Here is a 23126-nt window from a genome sequence, read left to right as displayed (position 1 = left end):
GTTGGAAAGACTGTGGTTCCTAGAGGTGAGGTATTTTGCCCTGGGTCACTCACTAAGAGGCAGAACTGGGATTTGAAACTAGGGCTCTACACTCAGCCCTTCCAGAGCACGCCTGCGCCGCTAGGACCTCACTTCCGTCCGCTCCTATTAGCTCCGCTTCGCTCAGCCTGCGCCGTCTCCGAGACTAGTTTGACCCTCGGGCGGCCGCCGTAGCGCGTCGTCTCCGTTGCTGTGGGAAACGACCCGGGACCTGCGAGAGAGGAAAGACGTTTCCCGCCGGCGGGAGTTGCAGTTGTGGTGGCCAGGGGAGCTCGGAGGCTGCGGGTCCGGCGCAGCGGCACCATGGCGGACCAGTTTTATCTGGAAAATATAGACGAGTTCGTCACGGACCAGAACAAGATCGTGAGGAGCTAGGATTTGGGGAATGCGGGCGTGCGACTGGGGTCCTGGGCCCAGCGAGGGCGGCGGGGGCCTTGACGCGTCTGCGTGTGCCGCGTGGGGACTGGCCCAGGGGACACGGTCCCCACGCCTGGTGCCCCAGGGCGAGCGAGAACTCGCCGGGGAGGACCTGTGGCTCGCGCGCAAATCCGCGTCCTTAGGGTGGGCGTGCTGGGTTCTGTGCACAGGCCCGGGGCCCCGGAGGTCGGGGGCGGGGAGGAACATTGGTTGATAGTGTTTCTAAGGCGTCTCTACACTTGTCTGACGACGTGGTTGGCGTTTGAAGTCTCAAGTTTTCAGTTGAGGAAATTGTGTTTTGACCGGGTTAAGTGACATGTAACCTTCCGGCCGTCAGTTGGTTTCCTCCTCCTGGAAGTTTGGTATTGATACAGGCTTGGCCTGCCTCACAGGGTTGGAGTAAAGATCAAGTGAGACGATGGATGTGAGAGCGCTTCGCAAATCGTGATGACTGAGTGCCTACTGTGAGCTTTGGATACACATTATTGCGTTTAGTCTCTACAGTGACCCACCTGGAGGTCGGTGGAAGTATCCCTAGACAAGGCAGTTGAAGCAGAGGGACCAAATAATTTATTTGTGGTTAGTAAGGGATAATCAGTTTTCCAGCCTAGGTCTGTCTCTTTTGCTAGTGCTTTCCTCTACATCACACTGCCTTTGCCTAACCTATATGTCTTCTAATTATTGGAAACTTAGCGTTTAGAATTGGAAGACTTTGAGAGGAGGGTGACAGGTTATAAGGAGGTGGCAAATGACAGGGGAGTTCAACGAAGGATGGAAGGAAGATCAAAGCTTGATGCCAGTAGTTCCCAGTCTAACCTCTTGATACAGTATTCAACAACTTCACTCATTCCCTGACCCCTGCACCACCTGTGCCTTTTAATGTTTGTATGGCTGCAACTTTCCTCAGAAGTTTCTGAGTTATACACTCCAAAGTAACCTAGCTTCTGGGTGAGTTTGAGGATAGTTTTTGGTGGTGGCCCCAAAAAAGGACAGAATGTGAAAAAAAGGGCCTTAGTAAAACAAGGAGTGTGAGAAAAATGAGATTTTTTTTTCTATGTATATTCAGCCTTTCTTTTTAGATTCTTGCATTAATCTGTGATACAGACTTCTTAGTATTTGTAAGATAAATATCTGAGTCCTACCTGCCTAGGTGTATGGTTCTTGGCAAAACTGGGGTGGCATCTAATGTAATTTATAAGGCTTAATCATCTAGGAGTAAGAATCTTTAGGAGCCCTTGGGACTGACCTGCACTCTGGAGTCATCTAATAAAACATTAGAATAAAACTCCTTCTTCTTGCAGGTGACATACAAATGGCTGAGCTATACACTAGGAGTTCATGTTAATCAGGCCAAACAGTAAGTACAATTTATTACTAATTTTAATCTGATTGGAATTTTTGGTTTTGTTTGTTTGTTTTCTTTTGCTCTGTTAGCTTTACAGATAGTCTCTAGGTTAGAACCCACACCTCACCCACCCTGAGGGGGAATGGGAAAGAATACCTTTTTTTACTACCTTTAATGCTTTTGTCTATTATTTAGGAGATAGGTGGACTTGTATACAAATGTGTGGTGATACGTTTACTGGATTTATTTGTAGGCTTGCCCTCTGGTTAACATCACTTTGTTATTTCTAATTTATTAAATGGGCTAGCCAATTCTGTTTACATCTCAGATTTATATGTCTGTTATCTTAAACATCTTCATTACATTTTCACATGTGCTCCTTAGGCCCATCTCTGGGTGTTACTGAAATAACTTCCATAATGAGGTCAACAGGTGTTTGACACAGCTGTGTAACAGTATAAGACAGGGTAGAACTATTTAAGTGAAACTAAAAAGGGAATGTTCAGGATGACAGAGCATTGCCCTTCTTGAATTTTGCCCTATCACCTTTCCTTGCTGAAACTTGTAGTCCGACCTGGGGCCAAAATGGAAGGGGCAGGCTTTTGAATTAACTTCGGAATTTCTTCACCTGAAAATGTGCAGGTGTTGTCTATGTCCAATGGGTAGGAATTGGTGAACAGGCTGAGAGCCTGTTAACATATATTGAGTTAAATACTCATTTTGTTTGCTTTATTCCTAAAGGTGGTTTGGTTTTTCCCTGTTCCTTGAGTCATAGGAACATTCTGTGAGTCTTAAAAAAAAATTCCTGATCTCTAGAATGGGTTGATTTGGCTTGATTTGGGTTGCTGTTTGGCAGATCCAGGAGTTTAATTTTGACTGTGATGTTTATGCCTTCAAGACCTGAAACTCTTGGCCCAGGGATGGGTTCGGACTGATTTTGACTATTTGAGATTGCCATTGCTGAGACCAGTCCTGGCCCAAACCTAACAGGTTTAGGTAACTTTGGGATTAGACACCCATAAGAGTAATTATTTGTTATGGTTATAGATGTTTAAATATGAAATGAGTTAACTGTTACTATATAAGCCTATTGAGATTAAAGGTGCATATTGAGGACTGGAGATGAAATAAAGTTGCCGGCAATTTTACTGTAGCTATAATTTTTATGGAATTAATACACTGTCTAGCCCCTGCCTGTCTACCAGTTTCATCCCATACCACTCTCTACGTCACTTATACTCTAGCCATATTTGCCTTTCTGTTCCTCAGATGTGCCAAGCCCATTCTCACTCAAGGAAATTTGTCCCATTCCCTCTGCCTGGAATGCTCTTCTCACAGCTGTCCTCATTGTTCAGGTTTCAGCTCAAATTTCACACATTACTTCATATAGCAACTCTTCCCTAATGCTCTATTTCCGGTGTCCCTACTCCTCTCTCTCTGTCATGCACCCTGTTACTTTCTTTCATAATTATTTTTTTTAAAAACAGCTTTATTTAGATATATTTCATATACCATACAATTCACCCGTTTAAAATGTACAATTCAATGATTTTTAATATATTTACAGAGTTGTGCAGTTAGCACTATAATTAATTTCAGAACATTTTAATCACCCCCCAAAAGAAACCCTATATCCGTTAGTAGTCCCTCATCATTCTTCTCCCCTCACCCCCCAAGCACTAGGCAACCACTAATACACTCTCCATCTATAGATTTGCCTATCCTGGACATTTCATATAAATGGAATCATAAGTAATTATTAATACTTATTAATACTTAAGATTACTTATTAATAATAAGTAATCTTGTGTGTCTGGTTTCCTCCACTTAGCATAATATTTTCAAGGTTTGTCCATGTTGTAGCATGTATCAGTACTTCATTTCTTTTTATGGTTGAATAATATTCCATTATATAGTATATTAGTTCTCTAGGGCTGCCATAACAGAATACTACAAACTGGGTGGCTTAAAACAACAGAAATTTATTGTCTCAGTTCTGGAGGCTAGAAGTCCAAAATTAAGATATTGGCAGGGCCATGCTCCTTCTGAAACCTGTAGAGAAAAATTCTTCTTTGATTCTTCCTAGCTTCTGGTGGTTTGCTAGCAATGTTTGGCATTCTTTGGCTTGTAGCTGCATAACCCCAGTATCTGCCTTCATAGCACATGGCATTCTCCTTGTGTGTCTGTATCTTCACATAGCCATCTTATAAGGATACCAGTCAGGCTAAACTGAGAGACAGATGAGACACCAGGCTTGGTGGCTCCTGTTTGGAAGGCCTAACCCTTAGAGGGCTCATCCTGGCTCCCTCCAGCCAATGCCAACAGAGCAGAGTTTGAGGCACAGGAGCCTTAGGATTACAAACACTGGCTTTGGAGGCCATGCATCCAGAATCAGAATCCACTCATTTAGCTGAGTTACCCACTTGAGTCACCACTCTTAGGTTCTGAGCTTCTGTCTCTGTTTGAAAAATGGGAATAATAAAAACATGTAGGGCTTCCCTGGTGGCGCAGTGGTTGAGAGTCTGCCTGCCGGTGCGGGGGACACGGGTTCCAGCCCTGGTCTGGGAAGATCCCACATGCCGCGGAGCAACTGGGCCCGTAAGCCACAACTGCTGAGCCTGCACGTCTGGAGCCTGTGCTTCGCAACAAGAGAGACCGCGATAGTGGGAGGCCTGCGCACCGCGATGAAGAGTGGCCCCCGCTCGCCGCAGCTAGAGAAAGCCCTCGCACAGAAACGAAGACCCAACACAGCCAAAAATAAATAAACAAATTTATAAAAAAAATAAAAAATAAAAACATGTAGCTTCTAAGGTTAGGGTGCAGATTGAATTTTATGGAAAGTACTTAATATGTGCTCAATAAAAAGCAGTTGATACCGTTAAAAAAAAAACAAAACAAGGATACCAGTCATAGTAGATGAGGAGCCCACCCTACTCCAGTATGACTTCATGTTAACTTATTACATCTGCAAAGACCCTATTTCCAAATAAGGTCATACTCTGAGGTACTGGTGGTTAGGACTTCAACTTATCTTTTTTGGGGGGGACACAATTCAACCTATAACATATGGATATATAACATTTCGTTTATCCATTCATCAGTTGATGGACATTTAGGCTGTTTCCACATTTGGCGTGTTATGAATAATGCTACTATGAACATTTGTGTACAAGTTTTTGTGTGGACATGTGTTTTCAGTTCTCTGAGTATACACCTAAGATTGGAATTTCTGGGTCATATGTAACATTTTGAGGAGCTGAGGAACTGTTTTTCAAAGTGGCTACACTATTTTACAATCCCACCACCAAGGTGTGAGGGTTCTGATTTCTCAGCATTCTTGTCAACTCTTTCTGTTATCTGTCTTTTTTAATTTTAGCCATCCTGGTGGGTGTGAAGCAGTATCATTATGGTTTTGATTTGCATTTTTGTAATGGCTAATGACATTGATCATCTTTTCATGTGCTTATTAGTCATTTGTGTATCTTCTTTGGAGAAATACCTATTCAGATCCTTTGCCCATTTTTTCCATTGTGTTTGTCTTTTTATTATTGAGTTGTAAGAGTTCTTTATATATTCTAGAGACAAGTCCCTGATCAGATAATGATTTCTTTCTTGATGGTGCCCTTTGCAGCGCAAGAGTTCTTATTATTATTATTATTATTTTTCTTTTTAAAATTTATTTATTTATTTATTTAGTTTTGGCTGTGTTGGGTCTTCGTTTCTCTGCGAGGGCTCTCTCCAGTTGCGGCAAGTGGGGGCCACTCTTCATCGCGGTGCGCAGGCCTCTCACTGTCACGGCCTCTCTTGTTGCGGAGCACAGGCTCCAGACGCGCAGGCTCAGCAGTTGTGGCTCACGGGCCCAGTCGCTCCGCGGCATGTGGGATCCTCCCAGAACAGGGCCCGAACCCGTGTCCCCTGCATTGGCAGGCGGACTCTCAACCACTGCACCACCAGGGAAGCCCAAGAGTTCTTATTATTGATGATGGAGTCCGGTTTTTTTTTTCTTTTGTTGCCTGTGCTTTTTATATAGTATCTAAGAAGGCTTTGCCTAACCCAAGTAAATCATGAAGATGTACTTCTGTGTTTTTTCTTCTGAGAGTTCTGTAGTTTTAGCTCTTAAATCAATAATTATCACTTTATTTAACATTTCTACGTATCTTGTGCTTGTTATACTAAAAATGCTTCAGTCCTCACAATAAGAATACACTGTGTTGGTTCAAGCTTATTTATAAGTGAAGCCCTAAAATGTGTATAGGCTTACCTCATTTTGTTGTGCTTCACTTTACTGCACTTCGCAGATACTGCGTTTTTTGTTTGTTTGTTTTTGTTTTTGTTTTTACAAATTGAAGGTTTGTGGCAACCCTGTGTTGACAAAGTCTGTGGGTGCCAGTTTTTCAATAGCATTTGCTTATTTGTTGTCTCTGTGTCACATTTTGGTAATTCTCATCGTGTTTCAAACCCTCCACCAACAAAAAGATTATGACTTGCTGAAGGCAGATGATAGTTAGCATTTTTTAGCAATAAATTATTTTCTATTTTTAAATTTATTTTATTTATTTATTTTTGGCTGCATTGGGTCTTCATTGCTGCATGCGCGCTTTCTCTAGCTGCTGGGAGCGGGGGCTGCTCTTCATTGCGGTGTGCGGGCTTCTCATTGTGGTGGCTTCTCTTGTTGCTGAGCATGGGCTCTAGGCATGCAGGCTTCAGTAGTTGTGGCTCGCGGGCTTTAGAGCGCAGGCTCAGTAGTTGTGGCGCACGAGCTTAGTTGCTCTGTGGCATGTGGGATCTTCCCGGACCGGGGCTTGAACCCGTGTCCCCTGCATTGGCAGGCGGATTCTTAACCACTGCGCCACCAGCGAAGTCCCTATCAACCTTTTTTAACAGATGAGAAAACTGAGACTTAGAGTGTCCTGTCACCCTTTTTTCTTTTAACTATAGTGAGAGCATTTAAAGTTTCACTGTTGGCACTGAGGGCAGTGACTGGGCATGGTTGTTACTGTTTGCTTGGATGCAATAGAGAAATATTTTTTCAGTTTTTAGCATTATTTTAGGCTCTGTCATAAAACAGCAAACTTGACAGACAAGGCCCTTCCCATCATTGACTTAAACAAGATAATTTCAGGTTATAAAAATGCTGTGAAGGAATTAGATTAGGGAAGACAATATAGGTATACACTGTGTTCATCCTATGGGAAAATTATGGGTGGAACCGATCAGGAGGGATGAGAAGATGCGAAGGTATAGTTAATCGTGTGTAGGAAGTGCATCTTGTAAGAAGTCATATGCATTGTTACTCATATTTAAGAACACTTTGCGTGTTTTGTTGGTAAGGTGTTTGGCATAGTCAAATTAGATGAACATGTCTTAGAGATTCAAAAGGTATGCAGAAATTTTTTTAAGAGTTTGTGCCGTTTTGACCATCTTGTTAATATAAAAGAGAACTGGGCCTGATTTGGGGAGATAAGTGCACAGAGGACAATGACTGATGATACAAGCAAGACTGAATTGTTGATAAAAGACAGCGTGTTTCGCCAGCAAGCTCAAAGCACCTTGGGCATGGTCCCTTCCTACCATTTTTCCGCTAGCATGGTCCTAACTAGCATAAATAAACCAAAACGTTCATGACTCTGTGTTCCTCATCTTTCCTAACATAATTGCTGCATGGAAGGACACACTAAAGAGAACAAGATAGAGGAATCAACAAAAATGTTGATTTTTTTTCCTCAAGATGTGTATAGTCTAGTGGGGATGTCAGATACATAAACTAAGTAATTGGAATACGGTGTGGTAACTATAATAACAGATATGGGATAGGTCCTGTTAGAACTTAGACGGCAAGGCTGCCCTGCTGGCCTAGTGGTGTTAGGGAAGGCTTCACATAGGAAGTGATAACTGAGCTGCTATCTTGATGAGGAATTAGGTGGATGAGGTCTGAGAAGAGCATTCTAGGCAGAAGGAGGGGCATACAGAAGAGCCAGGGGAACTGCAGAATGTTTCATAAGGCTGAAAATTGTGTGAGTGTGGGAGAATGGTGAGAGATACAGGGGCCAGAACAAAAAAGGTCTTACATGTCACTGATAGACCTGTGGAGTTGCTCCTTAGGGGATGGGGTGCTACTGAAAACTTTTGAACAAGGAATAATACTTCAGCTAAGAATATTCAGCTACTTTTTTTTTTTTTTAATTTTTGCTGTGTTGGGTCTTAGTTTCTGTGCGAGGGCTTTCTCTAGTTGCGGCAAGTGGGGGCCACTCTTCATCGCGGTGCGCGGGCCTCTCACTATCGCGGCCTTTTTCTTGTTGCGGAGCACAGGCTCCAGATGCGCAGGCTCAGTAGTTGTGGCTCACGGGCCTAGTTGCTCCGCAGCATGTGGGAATCTTCCCAGACCAGGGCTCGAACCCGTGTTCCCTGCATTGGCAGGCAGATTCTCAACCACTGCGCCACCAGGGAAGCCCCATTCAGCTACTTTTTAACAGCACTTAATGACTAATAGGCATCTCAGATTTAACATGCCCCAAAACTTAACTCCTAATTTTTCCCACATCGCCTCCTTCTCCTGCTTTTCTCCATCTCAGTGAATGACAACTTTGTTCTTTGAGTTGCTTAATCCAGTCATCCTTGATTTCTTTTTCTCTCATACCCCACCGTCAGTCCATCAGCAAATCCTGTTGTTTCTCCCTTTAAGGTGTCCCCAGAATTCATCCACTGATTACTGGCTCCATTGCTACCACTGTAGTCTGAGCCACCATCATCTCTAGCCTAGATGATTGCAGTAGCCTTGTAAGTGGTCTCCCTGCTTCCTTCCTTGCCCCTTAACAATATATTCTCCACACAGCAGTCAGGAATCCTCCTAAAAGGTGAGATCATGTTGTTTCTGTTCTAAACCTTCTGAGGACTTCCTTCCTACATAGAGCCACAAAGCCCTGCATGTCTGGTGCTTGGCTCTCTTCTTCCCTTCTTCCTTATTCAGCACACTCACCTCTTTTCCGTTCCTTGCACCTTGCTTACATTCTTGCCTCAGAACCTTTGGATTTGCTGTACTTTCTGCCTGGAACATTCTTCCCTGAGATACTCACATTGGTGGCTCTGTAACTTCCTGCAGGGAAGGAGTCCTTCCCTAATCATCTTATATAAAATAGCAAAACTTCTCAGGCACTCTCTATTCTCCTAATCTTTTTTTCCCCCCATAGATTTACTACCATCTGACATATATTTACTTGTTTGTTTATTGTATCTCTCTTTTCTGCAGTGCAAACTCTGAATGTGTAGAAACTTTGATTGCTTTGTTCTCTGCTCTATCCCCAAGGCATAGAGCATGAAGTAGCCACTCATTAAGGTTTTGTTGACCGAATGACTTGATTTGCATTTTTAAAACTTCACCTTGGCAGCCTTGTGGATAATGAAAGGGAAGGTGGTGTGAGGAAGGCATTGACACTTGGAATTGAAAGAGTCCAGCCAAGAGATTTGGAGGGCATGGAGTCAAGAATTACTTGGGATGGAAAACTGACAAGATTTGGCAACTCACCAGACTGGGAAAAGTGAGGGATAACGACTCCCAGATTTCTGGCTTGGGTGGTTTGAGCAGATGATGTTGTTGGGAATGAATGAAGCCATGGGGATGAATGAAATGGATCAAGGAGAAGATTTAGTAAGGTGACCAGTCATCCTGGTGTGCCCTGGACTGTTGGTTTTAGAACTAAAAGTCCATGTCAGGAAACCCCTCAGATCCAGGCAAACCCGGATCATTGGTCACTCTAATATATATAGAGAAAAGATAGCTGAAGACAACCCCAGCAGTACAGAAAAGGAGTCGGTAGTCAGGTCTGTGCAGGAAATGGATCAGAGGCAGTTAGAGAGGTGGCAGGAGACTCAGTGAGGCATTGGATCAAGGAAGCTAAGAGAGTAGTCAACAGTGTAGGTTGAGTTTCCCTTTTTCTTGCCAGAAGTATGACATGTCATAGAGGCTCGGTAAATGTTTCTTGAAATAAACGACACAAGTGATGTCTCCTGGTTGATGTTTTTGTTAAGCTGTAAGTTATTGGGGGGAATCAGCTTCTGATACTAAGTGGATCATAAGGATAAAAATGAATTTAGGGAATGTTATAAAAGCAGCATTATTGAGTGTTTGGCAGTCTCGGGTTAATGAATACTGGACAGTGTGAGTAAGCTGTTACATTTGCAGTTTTGAAACAGCATTGATTCTGAATGATCATAAAATTGGAACTTCAGAGCTGTGCACTTACGGTCATCTACATAGTGGTTCTTAATGTTCTGGAGTAATCCTTTTGCAAATCTGTTGAAAACCTTGAACCATCTATACCCTCTCCCCTCTTTCCCTGCAAAAAAACACCTACATTTTGCTTACAGTTTTGAGGGATGGAGGCTTATGTTCTTTTTTTCTTTCTTTCTTTCTTTCTTTTTTCTTTTCTTTTTGGCTGTGCCGCGAGGCATGTGGGATCTTCGTTCCCCGACCAGGGATCAAACCTGCACCCCCTGCATTGGAAGCGCGAAGTCTTAACCCCTGGACCGCCATGGAAGTCCGGGATGGAGGGTTATGGATGGCCACAGGAATCCCAGATTAACAGAGAATTGCCAATCTTGTACAGCCCTCCCAAATTATACCTCAGGATAGAAAGAGGCCTAGAAAAACTAATTAACTTATCCAGGATCAAATGGCTAGATAGTGACTAAACTTATCCTTGATTGATTATTCTGTCCATTATATGTCTTTGCCTCTTTTAGTGCAGGCTCAGTCCCACTTGACCAATTATTAGATTTCTTTTATTTCAGTTGCTTGGTCACTGTGCCAGCTCAATACAAGTTGACCCCAACCCCTATGTTCCATTCATCTTTTTTAACTCTTTGTCCATGGACAGAGCAAAAATATTCTGTAGAATATTTGATGGACTGTCAGATTTAATATATCTAACTTTTTAGTCATGGATTAAGAGTTGATGAGGTAAACTTTTACTAATGACTTACTTGTGCCTTTTGTTTGTAACAGGATGCTGTATGATTATGTTGAAAGGAAGCGAAAGGAAAATTCAGGAGCCCAACTGCATGTCACTTATTTAGTGTCTGGCAGTCTCATTCAGAATGGACATTCCGTAAGTTCTCAGAATCTTATTATGAGTTTAAATGTGTTTGAGCTATGAATAGTGTTATATAACGCAACACAGGGCAAAAACAACAAGATTCAGTATTATGGAAATTTTAAAAAGCTACTTGAAGATGGTGATTATTTTGGATTTTTAGACTAAACCTAAAACTCTTGAGAAGTTTGGGTAATATCTCGGCTGTGATACAGAGACTCATTATTGTGCAATTTTCCTAGGCAACAAGACATTCGGAACTGCTTCTCTTATTCCTCTTTCTTCCTTTTGAAGGTATATTGGGGGCAATGGTGGTTAATTTTCAGCCCGTTCAAATGTCAAGCCACAAACTCAGGTGTTCAGCAAGTACAATTTTTTTTTTTTTTAAGTGAACTTGATTTTAATCTGAGCTTTTGTCCCAGAAGCTCTGCTAAGATAACTCCATTCCTTCTCCCGTACCAGACTGATCTTTGGAACTTTGATAATTCCTCCTCTTTTGCTTCCTCCCCAAACTGAGGCACACCTCCTCTGTTCTTACTTCCCAAACTTCTTACCTGAAGGTTCTTTTGCTCCCATACCACCAGCCCTAGAGAATTTAGCCCAAGGATCAAGACTCCTTCTCAGAGATCCACTGATACCTGTTTTCCTCTTCCCTTTTGACTTTCCCTAAGATTCATAAATTCAGAAGCCAGATTTATCAAAATACTGACTGTATTTGTCTTGTATCAATAGAGTCCCAAGCATGTGAGATTCAAAACTGGAATGGCGATTTAGTAATTTACAAGGAGAAACAAAACTGCTAGGGGTATCAGATCCTTATATTCCCTGACTAGCATATTGTGTTCTTGTTGGTAAGCTGTTTGGCAAGCCAGATGTTAATTAAGATATTTGCAAGTGTAGATGGAATCAGATGTCATTACATATCTGAAACCAGATTAAGCAGACCTGATTCATTTGCTCTCAGAAATAAACCTGACCAGAATCCTCTCCGTGTATGGCCCTTGAATGGATTCTGCCAAAGTCTGCATCTGAATGCCTTCTTTTGTTTCCAGGGTTAATCAGCTCCCTTCTGTCTCTTTCTTGAGTTTAGTCAAAGCCTTCCATTTAGTCATAGTCAATTCTTTACCTGGGACTCACTGTGTACCTTTAAAGCAGTGGTTTCTATTCTTTTTTTGGTCACTGATTCCTTGAGAATCTGAAAGAAAAATGCATATGTTGACATATTCATGAAATTTTCAGTGTTCACAGATCTTTTGAACAAGGGTCCAAGGTTAAGAATTTATGTTTTAAGATAAAGTGGTAGATTTTTATTCTAAGCCATATGACAGAGGTTCTTAATTTCAGATTCTTGGATGGTCTTTAGGATTCAAGGGATTCTTGGGTGAACCCTTGAAAGTACATTCAAATTGTGTTCCTCAGTGCATTTTTTTGAGACCATTTTTCAAAATGATGTGTAACCCATGATCAATTAAAAACTTCTGTGCTGTGGTTTGCTTGTATAAAGCCTTCTGTTTCTAAGTTTAAGAGGGCATTTAAATTCTGCCCACCTTTTTTTTTTTTGCCCACCTTTTTTTTTTTTTTTAAATGAGCAAGAACGCCTTTAACATAAGCCTTCACTTAGAATGCCAGGTGTCAGACTCTCTAACTTGGAGAAGGACGGTGGACTATTTTATGGGGCCTTAGCAGGAGGGAGTACGCAGAAGTCCAGCTAGCTTCACGGCTGGTTGGTCAAAGATGGTTCTCTGAAGAAGGGGAATTGTTCTTGTGGATTAGCAGCTATTGGGCAATTTGGATTTTTTTTTTTTATTTAATTTTTATTTTATTTATTTATTTTTGGCTGTGTTGGGTCTTCGTTTCTATGCGAGGGCTTTCTCTAGTTGCGGCAAGCGGGGGCCACTCTTCATCACGGTGTGCAGGCCTCTCACTATCGCGGCCTCTCTTGTTGCGGAGCACAGGCTCCAGACGCGCAGGCTCAGTAGCTGTGGCTCACGGGCCCAGTTACTCCGTGGCATGTGGGATCGTCCCAGACCAGGGACCCAACCCGTGTCCCCTGCATTGGCAGGCAGATTCTCAACCACTGTGCCACCAGGGAAGCCCTGCCCACCTTTTTTTAAAGCAGCAGAACGCTTTATCAAATGAAATCTTGGAATCCTAAAATATAAAATATATTAAGAGTAGGGTTCCTGTGGTTGAAGTGGTTGTGAGAATTTTAGAGCCCTGTGGAACCCTGTAGAATTAATTACTGACCAAGTGTGGATGCTTATCCATGCTTTTTTCTTTTAAGAGAGCCAAGCTAAGAAAAGGCAGATTATTAAGCATAATGTCAGGTTTTGTTCTTATTCTTTCTCATTTTTTTAAGTTTTAAGTGTTTCTAGAAAGAAAAAAAGATACATAGGCTTTGTATGGGTTTTTAAACATACGAATAATTTCTGTTTTTCTAATGATCATTATTGTAAAAAATGCTTGATAATACATAGAAAGTAAAAGCCTCCTTCTAATCTCATCCTGGAGAGTCTTCCAGAGAATTATTGAAAATTTCAAGGAAATGTTTGGTTGATTCTTTTTGTGATATTAGAGGTTATTAGCTTGATCCATTCTTTATTAGGTCCCCCATTAGCTTTTCATCTAATGATTTTAGCTGAGATTGATTTTTATCATTGCCTAGATCATTAATTCACTAGGAGTTACAAAATAGTGATGTTCTAATTCTGTCATTCCTTCTGGATTTATTGGCTGGAATGTTTCTATAAAGAAGAACTTTCTCTCATCAACTAGCTATGTTTTCCCTTTTTCTTTAACTGATAAAAAGCTCAAGGGGATTGCCCCCAGCCAGGCTCTGGGTTTATGGATTCTGAACGCAACTCCTGTGTCCCCCTTAATAGGATCCCCCTGAACCAGAGCTCTACTCTGGTCTACGTTGTTTTAGCACTGGCATTTCCACTGCGTTGTTTTTATGCATTTCTTATATCCCCTAAGGCAGCGTTTAGTCACACTGAACTGTCTGGGCTGCGATATTTTCTCCTGAGGGTACCAATTATTGTTTTTAGGGCTCCTATTACATAGGTTTGAGTGATTAGTTCCTAACGCTCTTTTTCTCATAAGCTCTGTAATTTTTATTGTACAATTTTGCAGAACATGACATTTTTAAGAATGCTTTTTTTAAGAGAAAATGCATTATGAAGACACGCTAAATTCCCAGTTCAAATTTACAATTATATTTTTTAAAAACTTACTTGATTTTATAGTGTTCTTTTTTCTTATGTTGTGAATTTTGGTTGTTCCTAACATTAAAATAAATATTTATTTGCTTTAGCCAAATATATGTGATTTAGAAAAGCAAAACCAACAATTTTACTAATCATATGATGACTGAAAACAGTTTAAGGTCTCTAAGTTATCCCGAGCATCACTCTGTTGCAGTTATGGAAATGTTTCTCGTTCCTTATTACAGCCACATGATCCTACATTGATAGATATACCTTAGTTTATTCAGCAGTCCCTTATTGATAGTTATTTGAGTTATTTACCATCTTTGGCTATTACATATAGTGCTGCAGTGAATAGCTCAGTGTATATGTGTTTTGTATATTTTTGCCAGTGTGTTTTAGGGTTACGTCCCTAGAAGTAGGATATATATAAACTTTGTTGGGTATTGCCAAATACCTCTCCATTTTTCATTCCTACCAGCAATGTAGGAGAGCATCTGTTTCTACACAGCACATGTGGTCCTGTTTCAGGGTCATCTGCATTTCTCTTCTGTGAACTGTTTCTTCATACCTCTTGCCGATTTTCAAAAGGATAGTTAGTCTTTGTTTTCTCTATTTTAGGAGCTATAACCCTTTGTGATGTAAGTTGCAGATATTTTTCGCACTTTATCATTTGTCTTTTTACATTGCTTAAAGTTTTTTTCTTTTATCATCCAAAAATGATTTTTAGTTTTTATGGATTATTTCAGTTACTTCTGGATTTTGAATTATAGTCAAGAAACTTTTCCTCATTCTCAGGTTATATTAGTTTATAGAAGAATTCACCCATATTTTCTTTCTGTGCATATTTTATTTTTATATATATATATATATATATATGTTTCATTCTTTACATTTAGATCTCTGATCCATTTAGAATTTATTTTTTTTGTATGGTGTGAGAGATCCAATTTTTATCTGGTTCCATATGATTATACAGTAATTCTCATTACATTACTTAGTAAAAAGTCCTCTTTTCCTCACACTATTTTGAGCTGCTGTGTTTTTTTGAGTTTTGGGGGTTTTTTTGGTACTGATATCTACACTCTCTCACTTTCCTTAACCTGATTGAGAAGTTTCAAAGTAAGCAAGTTAAAAATGAGTCTGACTTTATTAAACTGTAACATACATTTTCAGGGGTACCTAATGTTGCTAATTTCACATCCAAGTGCAAATGAATTTTTGGCAAGGAAACGTTAAAATTGCAAGTTGTACTATTTTAAATACCAATGAAGTGTTATTTTGTTACAGTGCCACAAGGTTGCAGTAGTGAGAGAAGATAAATTGGAAGGTAAGTATTTTAGCGATTTAGCAAGTTTTTCCTCTTATGGCATCAGTGTCATTAACATCTCATATATATTTAGCTGTTTTACTGGAGAGCCATGTATTCTTTTTATTAGTAATTTCTGAAACATGTTAAAAGATGATACTACACTAATTTGCCATTTTTAAGGCCAATGGCTGCTGACATTTATAAAGCGCTTTTATCACGGGGTTTCAAAACCGTGACAGACGTAAAAAACTATTATGAATACCATATGGAACACCTCATCAGCTGCCAGAAGACAGTGGTCTCTATTGTGTTGTATTCCATAACAGTTTTTTTAGGAAGAAAATTAAAGAATGCTTTTCTGAAGTCAGAAAAACTTAGTATAACTTCTAAATTAAATTTGTCTACCCATTTCAAGACTATTAATGCTACTGTTCTATTTTTTAATACCCAATTCAAAGGAATTTTGTAACAGTCAGCCACACGGTCTTGGATTATGTCTCAAGACAAAACCTGCACTGTTGTACTTTGTATATTAAGATGCCTACCAGTGGAGTTGTTTTCTTATAAATTAACTTTGAGGTATTCAAGATGGTGGAAATGTCCAGTATTTTCTTTCTGAATTCCCACAGTGGTAGATTTATTCATTCAGTAGATACATAGTGAGTATCTACTCTGTGTCAAGCTCTGTGCTAGGCACTAGAGACTTGGAACAAGTTAGGCATGGTTCCTTCCTTCATGGAACCTAAAATTTGTTCTTGTGATGTTCTTTTGTGTATTTCCTCTGCAGACTTATCTGGTTAGTAGTATTTTTGTTATATAGAGTTTCTTTTTGTAAACTAAAATTGAATTATATAAGCGAGACTTCTCAGAAATTACCTATTCTTCAGTTGCTATGTTTATATGCTAGAGTATAAGATTCTTCCCTGACTGAGGGGGAAAAAAAAAACCACATCATAGTATCATCAATTATTCATTAATATTTACTGAGTGTCCACTGGATGAGTGATACCTTCACAGTACTGTACTTAGAACTGACTCACCACCACCTACCTTTCTTAATGTCCTTGTCACAGGCAGAAGAGTTGATATTATACTGTATATAAGACTGTTTGGCCTTTTAGAGCTTTTTGGACCACCACAGATTACAAATGGTTTTAATGCAGAAGGGTTTCTTGTTAAACTCCCCACATGTTATGAAGTTTGTGTATTAACAGACTGCTTTTCCTGTTGACTTGTAGCAGTGAAGTCCAAGCTAGCTGTGACTGCCAGTGTACATGTGTACAGCATCCAGAAAGCCATGCTAAAGGACAGTGGGCCTCTGTTCAATACCGACTATGACATCCTTAAAAGCAACTTGCAGAACTGCAGCAAGTGAGCTCCTTAATGTTTCTTGTGGGCTTCTTTACAAATTGATTTTGTAAGATGTTTACACAGTGGCTGCGTCTTAAGAGTGAACGCCAAGTCTAGTAAAACCCCATTTATCTTGCAGTAAGACACATGCCTGGTTTTATTAGTACATCATAAGGTGAAAAATAGCAGCCACAACCCATACTGAAAACCTCAGTAGACTCCCCATAAATCTATTTCTCGTGTATTTATCCTGTCACTACTACCAGAAATGTTGTTTGTTGGGCCCCCTCATTACTCCTTTACCCCAGTCTCTGCTTGTCTAAATCCTACCCATCTGTCAAGAACCAGTTCAAATGTTATTCTTCAAAAAACTATTCCTAATTTAATATTCCTCTACCTTCCATCCAAAATCAGTTGATCTTCCACAGCCAGGATCAGATCTTGTTCATCTTTTGTATCTTTCACAGCACAGGGAGGAGGTGGACTATATTGCACATGGGTTTTGGAAATTGATTGCCATGGGCTTGATTTTTGGCTTTGTTGCTCATGGCCCAGTAGCTTTGGACAAGTTACTTAAACTCTTTTGAGCTTTGGTCAAATGCCTACTTTGTGAGGTTGTATGGATGGTTCAGGCCAGATCCCCAGACATATAGTGAACACCTACTACTTTGATAGGTACTAAGCAGGATAATTTGAATTAATTCAACAAAGATTTGATGAGTACGTGTGACATGCCACATACTATAGAGTGAATAAGGCCCAGTACCTGCTTATGGAACTGATGATCCTATGGGAGGCAATTACAGTATAGTGTGACAGTGCTACAATATGAATAAGAGTGTGGGAGGATGTTGGGGGACACTCATCCCCCCCTTTTTGGTTGGGGTGTAGTGAGGAGGCAAGACAGAGATGGCTTCTTGAAGGGTACGGCATTGAAGTTGAGGCCTGAAGGCCTAGTAGAAGTAGCCAGTCAGAGGGAAGTGGGAGAGTAAGGACAAGGCTGAGAGAACACGTGGTGCTTGTGCAGAACCACAGTAGTTTTCTGTGGTTGGAAATTAGAGTGAGAGGCTGGAAATAATGATACAAGGAGTCAGACTGTATGCTTGACTACTAGGATAAGGAGTTTAGGCTTTATTCCAAGGGCACAGGGGAGCCACTGAAGATTTTGCAGCAGATGATTGAAATGATCAGAATTGCATCATAAAAATATCACTCTGACTGTGATGGTGAAAATGGATCTGAAGGGAGTAATCTGAAGGCAAGGCCATCAGGAAGGATAAATGTTGCAGTGATTCAGGGTGGAGATGACAGTTATTTGAAGTATAGTAGTGGTGTTGGAAATGGAGAGGTACAGAGGTTAAAGAGTCATACCATCAAAACCTGGATGGTGTGGTAGTGGTTAGGGACCAGGAGAGTGTGTATGGTGGGGATGGGGGTGGGGTTCATGGTGTTAAGGATGATGCCCATGCTTCTGGCTTGAATTGCTGGATGGATAATGGTACCATCACTAAGAAGAGGAATATATGAGGAGGAGCAGGCTTTGGGAGAAGGGAAAAATGATGAATTGGCTTTGGACATGTTGCGTTTTAGTACCCTGTCGGGAGTCCAAGTGGAGGTGTCCTTTGCAATAGATAGGGGAGTCTAGAGCTAAGGAGAGAAATCTGAGGGTAAAGATAGAGATTTTGGAATCAGAGAAAATAGATAATTAATTGGGCTACAGCAGTAGATACAGTCATGCAGAGAGAATGCATAGACTGAAGGGCAGAAAGTTATTAAACTCCAGCCACAATTACTAGCTGTGTAACCCCTTGGGCAAATTATTTAACCTCTCTGCTTGAGTTTCCTCATCAGTGAAATGAAACTAATAAAATTAGTATCAGCCTCAGGGTTGTAGAGGATTAAATGAGTTAATATATGTAAAGCACTTAGAGCAATGCTTGGCACACAGTAAGCACTATTTAAGTGACAGCTGTTTTTTAAGGGGTGGGCAGAAAAGAGGGACCTAAGAGGGAGCAGCCAGAGATAAGAGGAAAATCATGAGAGTGTCTGGAGTTCTAAAAACTAAGAAGAGAGTTTCAAGAAGGAGGGACTGGTTGACAATATCAAACCTTTCTGAGAAGCTGAGTAAAACAGGAACTGAAAAGTGATGGCCTTGGTAAGAGCAGTTTCAGTGGAGCAACCAGCTTCTGGTCAGCTGGGTAGATAGGGATATAAGGAAGTGAGACAGCAGATAGGGACAACTTTCCAGGAAATTTGACGGTAAGATGGAGGAAAAAGAGAGGTAACCTGCTACAGAGGAATTGAGGCTCAGGGAGGATATATACATTTTTAAAGTTGAGAATGCCTTGAACTTGTATTATTAGGAAAGAGCTATAAAAAGAAGAAATGGTTGAAGATACTGGGGGGGGATGGGATAACTGATAAAGTTGGGTCCTTGAGGAGAAATAGATATAGGATTGCCAAAAATAATTTCTGTAAGTTCCATGAGCATAGGGATCATGTCTATTTTGTTAACCAGTGTATACCCAAAATGGTGCCTGGCAAATGGTAAGCATTCAGTAAATAATTGTTGAGTGAATTAATGGTAGACATTGGTTCTTTTTTTTTTCTTCAGCTCAAAACCTTGAGTATAATAAGCATACAAATATTTATTAGATAAATAATGAATATACAGCTAAAGAGTAATTTATGTCTGGTGTCTTTTAGGGAAGGATTATAAGAAAACATTAATACCCAGATATGTTTTTGTAAGTTGTATTATTAGATTTCAAAAATAATCTGTATTAAAATCTAGTTGTGGTTTGTCAAACTCTAAAAATCAATTCTGTTATATCTAGTTAGTAAGCAAACAAGAATAAAAGTGACTCAAAAGTCCAAAATGAAATTTGCATAGGGACCGCTAAAATAAACATGGCAAGTAGAAATGTGATAGTAGGAAGCACTTTAATGAAACTTTAAAAACTTAAAGTATCCTCGGTAGAAATGTGAGGAATTTATCTCCAGTAAAGAAGTTTGTATTTGGTCCTGAGAATCATGGGCCAACTGAGACCTGACACATTGTTTCATGTGTTTTAAGAAGTGTTGTGACAGGAAGAAAGTTGAAATTTTAGATTGAGCAGATTCTTCTCTCTTCGGACATGTTCCCAGCCTAACCTGGTCTCTTCCTCATTGCCAATTCCTGGTTCTGACCCTAAGGTGTGGAATGTAGACCGAATGGAGAAAGAGTTGTCTCGGGGCCAACTTTAGATGTTGACAATGAAATAAAACATTGCTCTCTTTCCTTGTACATGGAGGCACTGCAGGGCCAGAGAGGAAGAGTGGTGAGTGAAAGGAAATGATTTCCGTCTGTTCTTAGCTCTGATGCACAAAATATTTGTGTTAATATAGGGTTTTCTATGTGGACTGTAATAAATCAGTGGAAGGTTTTTGGAACTGTGGACTCTAGCTCAGGGCTGTTCAGCCTAAAGTTACTTCAGAAATTAAGTGATATTATCAGGGATTTTTTATCTTAGGCCAGTTAATCTCAGAGTTGTGCCTGGTTGATCTGTAAGATAATTGCTATCACCACATAGTTTCTTAACCTCCATCTTCTCCCACCCCAAGTCGAGATGATACACTAAAGAAAGGAGAGAAGCCAGAAGCCTCACTTTCAGTGACTTAAATAATCTTTCTTTCAACCTGTATTTCTCTGTGCCAGGTCTTGTACTGGGTGTCTGAAATACAAAAGATGAATAATATACTTACCTTCAAGGAGCTCTTACCTACCCTCAATAAGCAAAAGACTGAGGGAAATAGAATGTTCTTCTTTCTTAGGAAACGTTGGAAACTTTGCTTTAAGTACAACTGTTTGACAAGGCTGGGTCAGTTACCCATTCACAATGTAGGACATTCCATTATGGATCTTTGTGAAACAGGCACATCTACAATGATTAGAGAAGAAGAGATGAATGTTCCCTTTAATACGTCATGCATATTGTTCCAAATTTCTTCACTTGGCGATGGGCATACTTGTCTGGTGCTGTTAGTTGGGATTATTATAAATTATTAAACAAGTGACTATAAAGGACCACAGGTTATAGAAGCCAGTGGCTCTGTTCCCAGCTTATTCCATGTTTTAAAGCATGATCCATTCTGGCCAGGAGAGTTGCCAGGAAATTTGTTAATATTTAAGGCTCTTAATTTTGATTCTGTCAGTATTTATGGTATCGTTAGCCCTATACATTGAAGGTCTTTAAAAACAAGAGATAACCATTTGATTTACCAAAGATGGTGAAATTACTAATGTTTTATTATTGTTTGGTGTATTCTTACTATTTTGAATTAGGATGCTTTTTTTCAAAAAAGCAAGAATACCCATATGGCTTGGTAGAAGACACCTTCCAATCTTAGTTTTATTACTAACAAGATGTATAATCTAGGACTTCACTCACTCCTCTCCAGTACTTGTTGCACAAACTAATTTCTAAAATCCATTCTAGTTCTAAAATTTTCTAATTTTATTGTATTAGGGTTAGAAAGTATTGTGGGGAAGAAGCAAGAGTTTAAAAATAAGGTTTGATGTTGACATCAATTAATTTAATGTAACATTTCTGTCCTCAGGTTTAGTGCCATCCAGTGTGCAGCTGCTGTCCCTAGAGCTCCTGCTGAATCCTCATCTTCTGAAAAGTTTGAGCAGTCAGATCTTCCGGTATCACCTGAGACACAAGCCAGTAATGAGTTGAGCACCAATGGTCATGGCCCACCCATCCCCAAACAGAGTTCCCAGCAGCCCAAAGGAATCATGGGCATGTTTGCTTCTAAAGCTGCTTCTAAAACCCAAGATGCCAACAAGGAAACCAGAGCAGAGGCTAAAGAAGTAACGAATGTAAGTCTTCTTTAAAAATATGCTTTTACAGCTCAGAATGGGTAACTAGAAAAGCATTTAACAATTCCAGTGGTAGTAGTTTAATTATTTAAGGTCTGATATTTAATTCTGTTTTTTCTGCTTTAGTGTAAACCCTTTAATTCTTTTTTTTTTTTAATCCTTTAATTCTTGATATTCTCACCTGAAGTAGTCCTTTTTCTTTCGTTAATGCTTCTCACCAAAACTCAGATGCTCCTGTAAAATGTAATGCCTGCCCTGTACACATCACAAGATTATTGTGAGACCCAGTTGAAATAATGCAAGGAATTGTATATTAGCAGTATGTTATTTGGGAACATCTATATTTTGGGCTTTGCCAGTGTATTTAACATTCTCATTCTATTTAATGAATTTTTCTTATTTTTTTTCTTTCATCCCTTTCCTTAGTTTTTTATTGTTCAGTCATCTGAACTAAAGTGCATTGACTTAAGAAAAGTCTCATAAGATACTATTAAAAATAATCTAGAAAAGCATAATTATTGCCATTATTATTATTACCATTATTGTCATTTTAAAGCTTCCACTTTGGGAAAGGAGAGGAGAGGGAGAGGGAAAGCACTGACAATTATAGGGCTCCTACTGAGTGCCAATAGTTTGGTCTTTGTTTAAATCCTCTTATCACTTCTGTGAGGGAGATACTATCATCTTGTTAAGTAATTTGGATGTCATATTGCTATTACGTGGTGGAAGCAGCATTCAGTTCCACTTAGGATGATTACAAATGTAATGTTTTGGAGGTTTTTCCCCATTTTGTACCATGTTGCCTCTGATGTGTTTTAATTCTGTCAAACTAAGTAGTTTTTAAATATACTCTAAAAAAGTTTAGACATATTCATGGATAATAATTTTATAAAAACCAGGGGAAACTAAGCTATGGCAATTAACACCAAATACTATCTGGTCTGGATTTGTTCTTATATCTAGTGCCTACACGTTTTGGCATGATAATGTAGAGACTGTATGATCATGAGAGTGTGCTCTGCTATTGAAGAGATTTTTTGACTGCTACTTGAAGAACAGCCTAAACACTAGAAAAAAAATCATGTGTGTTTTCTTTTTCTATGCTTTTAGGCATCTTCGGTAGGCAACAAGGCACCAGGGAAAGTGAATGTGATAAGCAATTTTTTTGGAAAAGCTGCTATGAGTAAGCATGTTCTTACCTTCCTTTGACTAATATATGAATGTTAATATAATAACATTATATCTGAGGTGAAAGCCACCTTGTCCAGTTTTTACCCATCTAACACACTACCACGTGGCATTCCCACATCCTAACATAAACTTGTAGTATACGGACCTATATGTTGATGAATATTACCTATATAACCAACTGGAACAGTAGATTTTATGGGTGAGCTGGGTTCAGTCGAGATATCCTGGAGGGTAGTTTACTTATTTCTGTTTTTACTTCCTGCCTTGAAAAGAGAATTAAATATTTGTTTCATAGTGTTCTTGAAAATGGGTG

General features: G+C 39.8%; 1 protein-coding gene across 3 annotated transcripts in view; it reads left to right on the top strand.

Moving 5' to 3' along the window:
* Positions 1-252: 252 nt before the first annotated feature.
* Positions 253-23126, top strand: part of POLD3 (DNA polymerase delta 3, accessory subunit) — a 68584-nt gene continuing 45710 nt past the window's right edge. For all 3 annotated transcript variants that reach the window (XR_011075476.1, XR_011075477.1, XM_068556391.1), the window contains exons 1-7: positions 253-402; positions 1758-1813; positions 10803-10905; positions 15387-15426; positions 16647-16779; positions 21358-21622; positions 22733-22805. Coding sequence is in view for 1 of the 3 variants with exons in the window: in XM_068556391.1 (XP_068412492.1) it covers positions 343-402; positions 1758-1813; positions 10803-10905; positions 15387-15426; positions 16647-16779; positions 21358-21622; positions 22733-22805 (730 nt within the window). In the remaining 2 variants the exon portion in view is untranslated. The remainder of the gene's footprint in view (positions 403-1757; positions 1814-10802; positions 10906-15386; positions 15427-16646; positions 16780-21357; positions 21623-22732; positions 22806-23126) is intronic.

This window comes from Eschrichtius robustus, chromosome 11 (assembly GCF_028021215.1).
Source record: "Eschrichtius robustus isolate mEscRob2 chromosome 11, mEscRob2.pri, whole genome shotgun sequence".
Taxonomy (NCBI): domain Eukaryota; kingdom Metazoa; phylum Chordata; class Mammalia; order Artiodactyla; family Eschrichtiidae; genus Eschrichtius; species Eschrichtius robustus.
The sequence above is the reverse complement of the archived record's forward strand: the minus strand, read 5'-3'. Positions and strand labels throughout refer to the sequence as shown.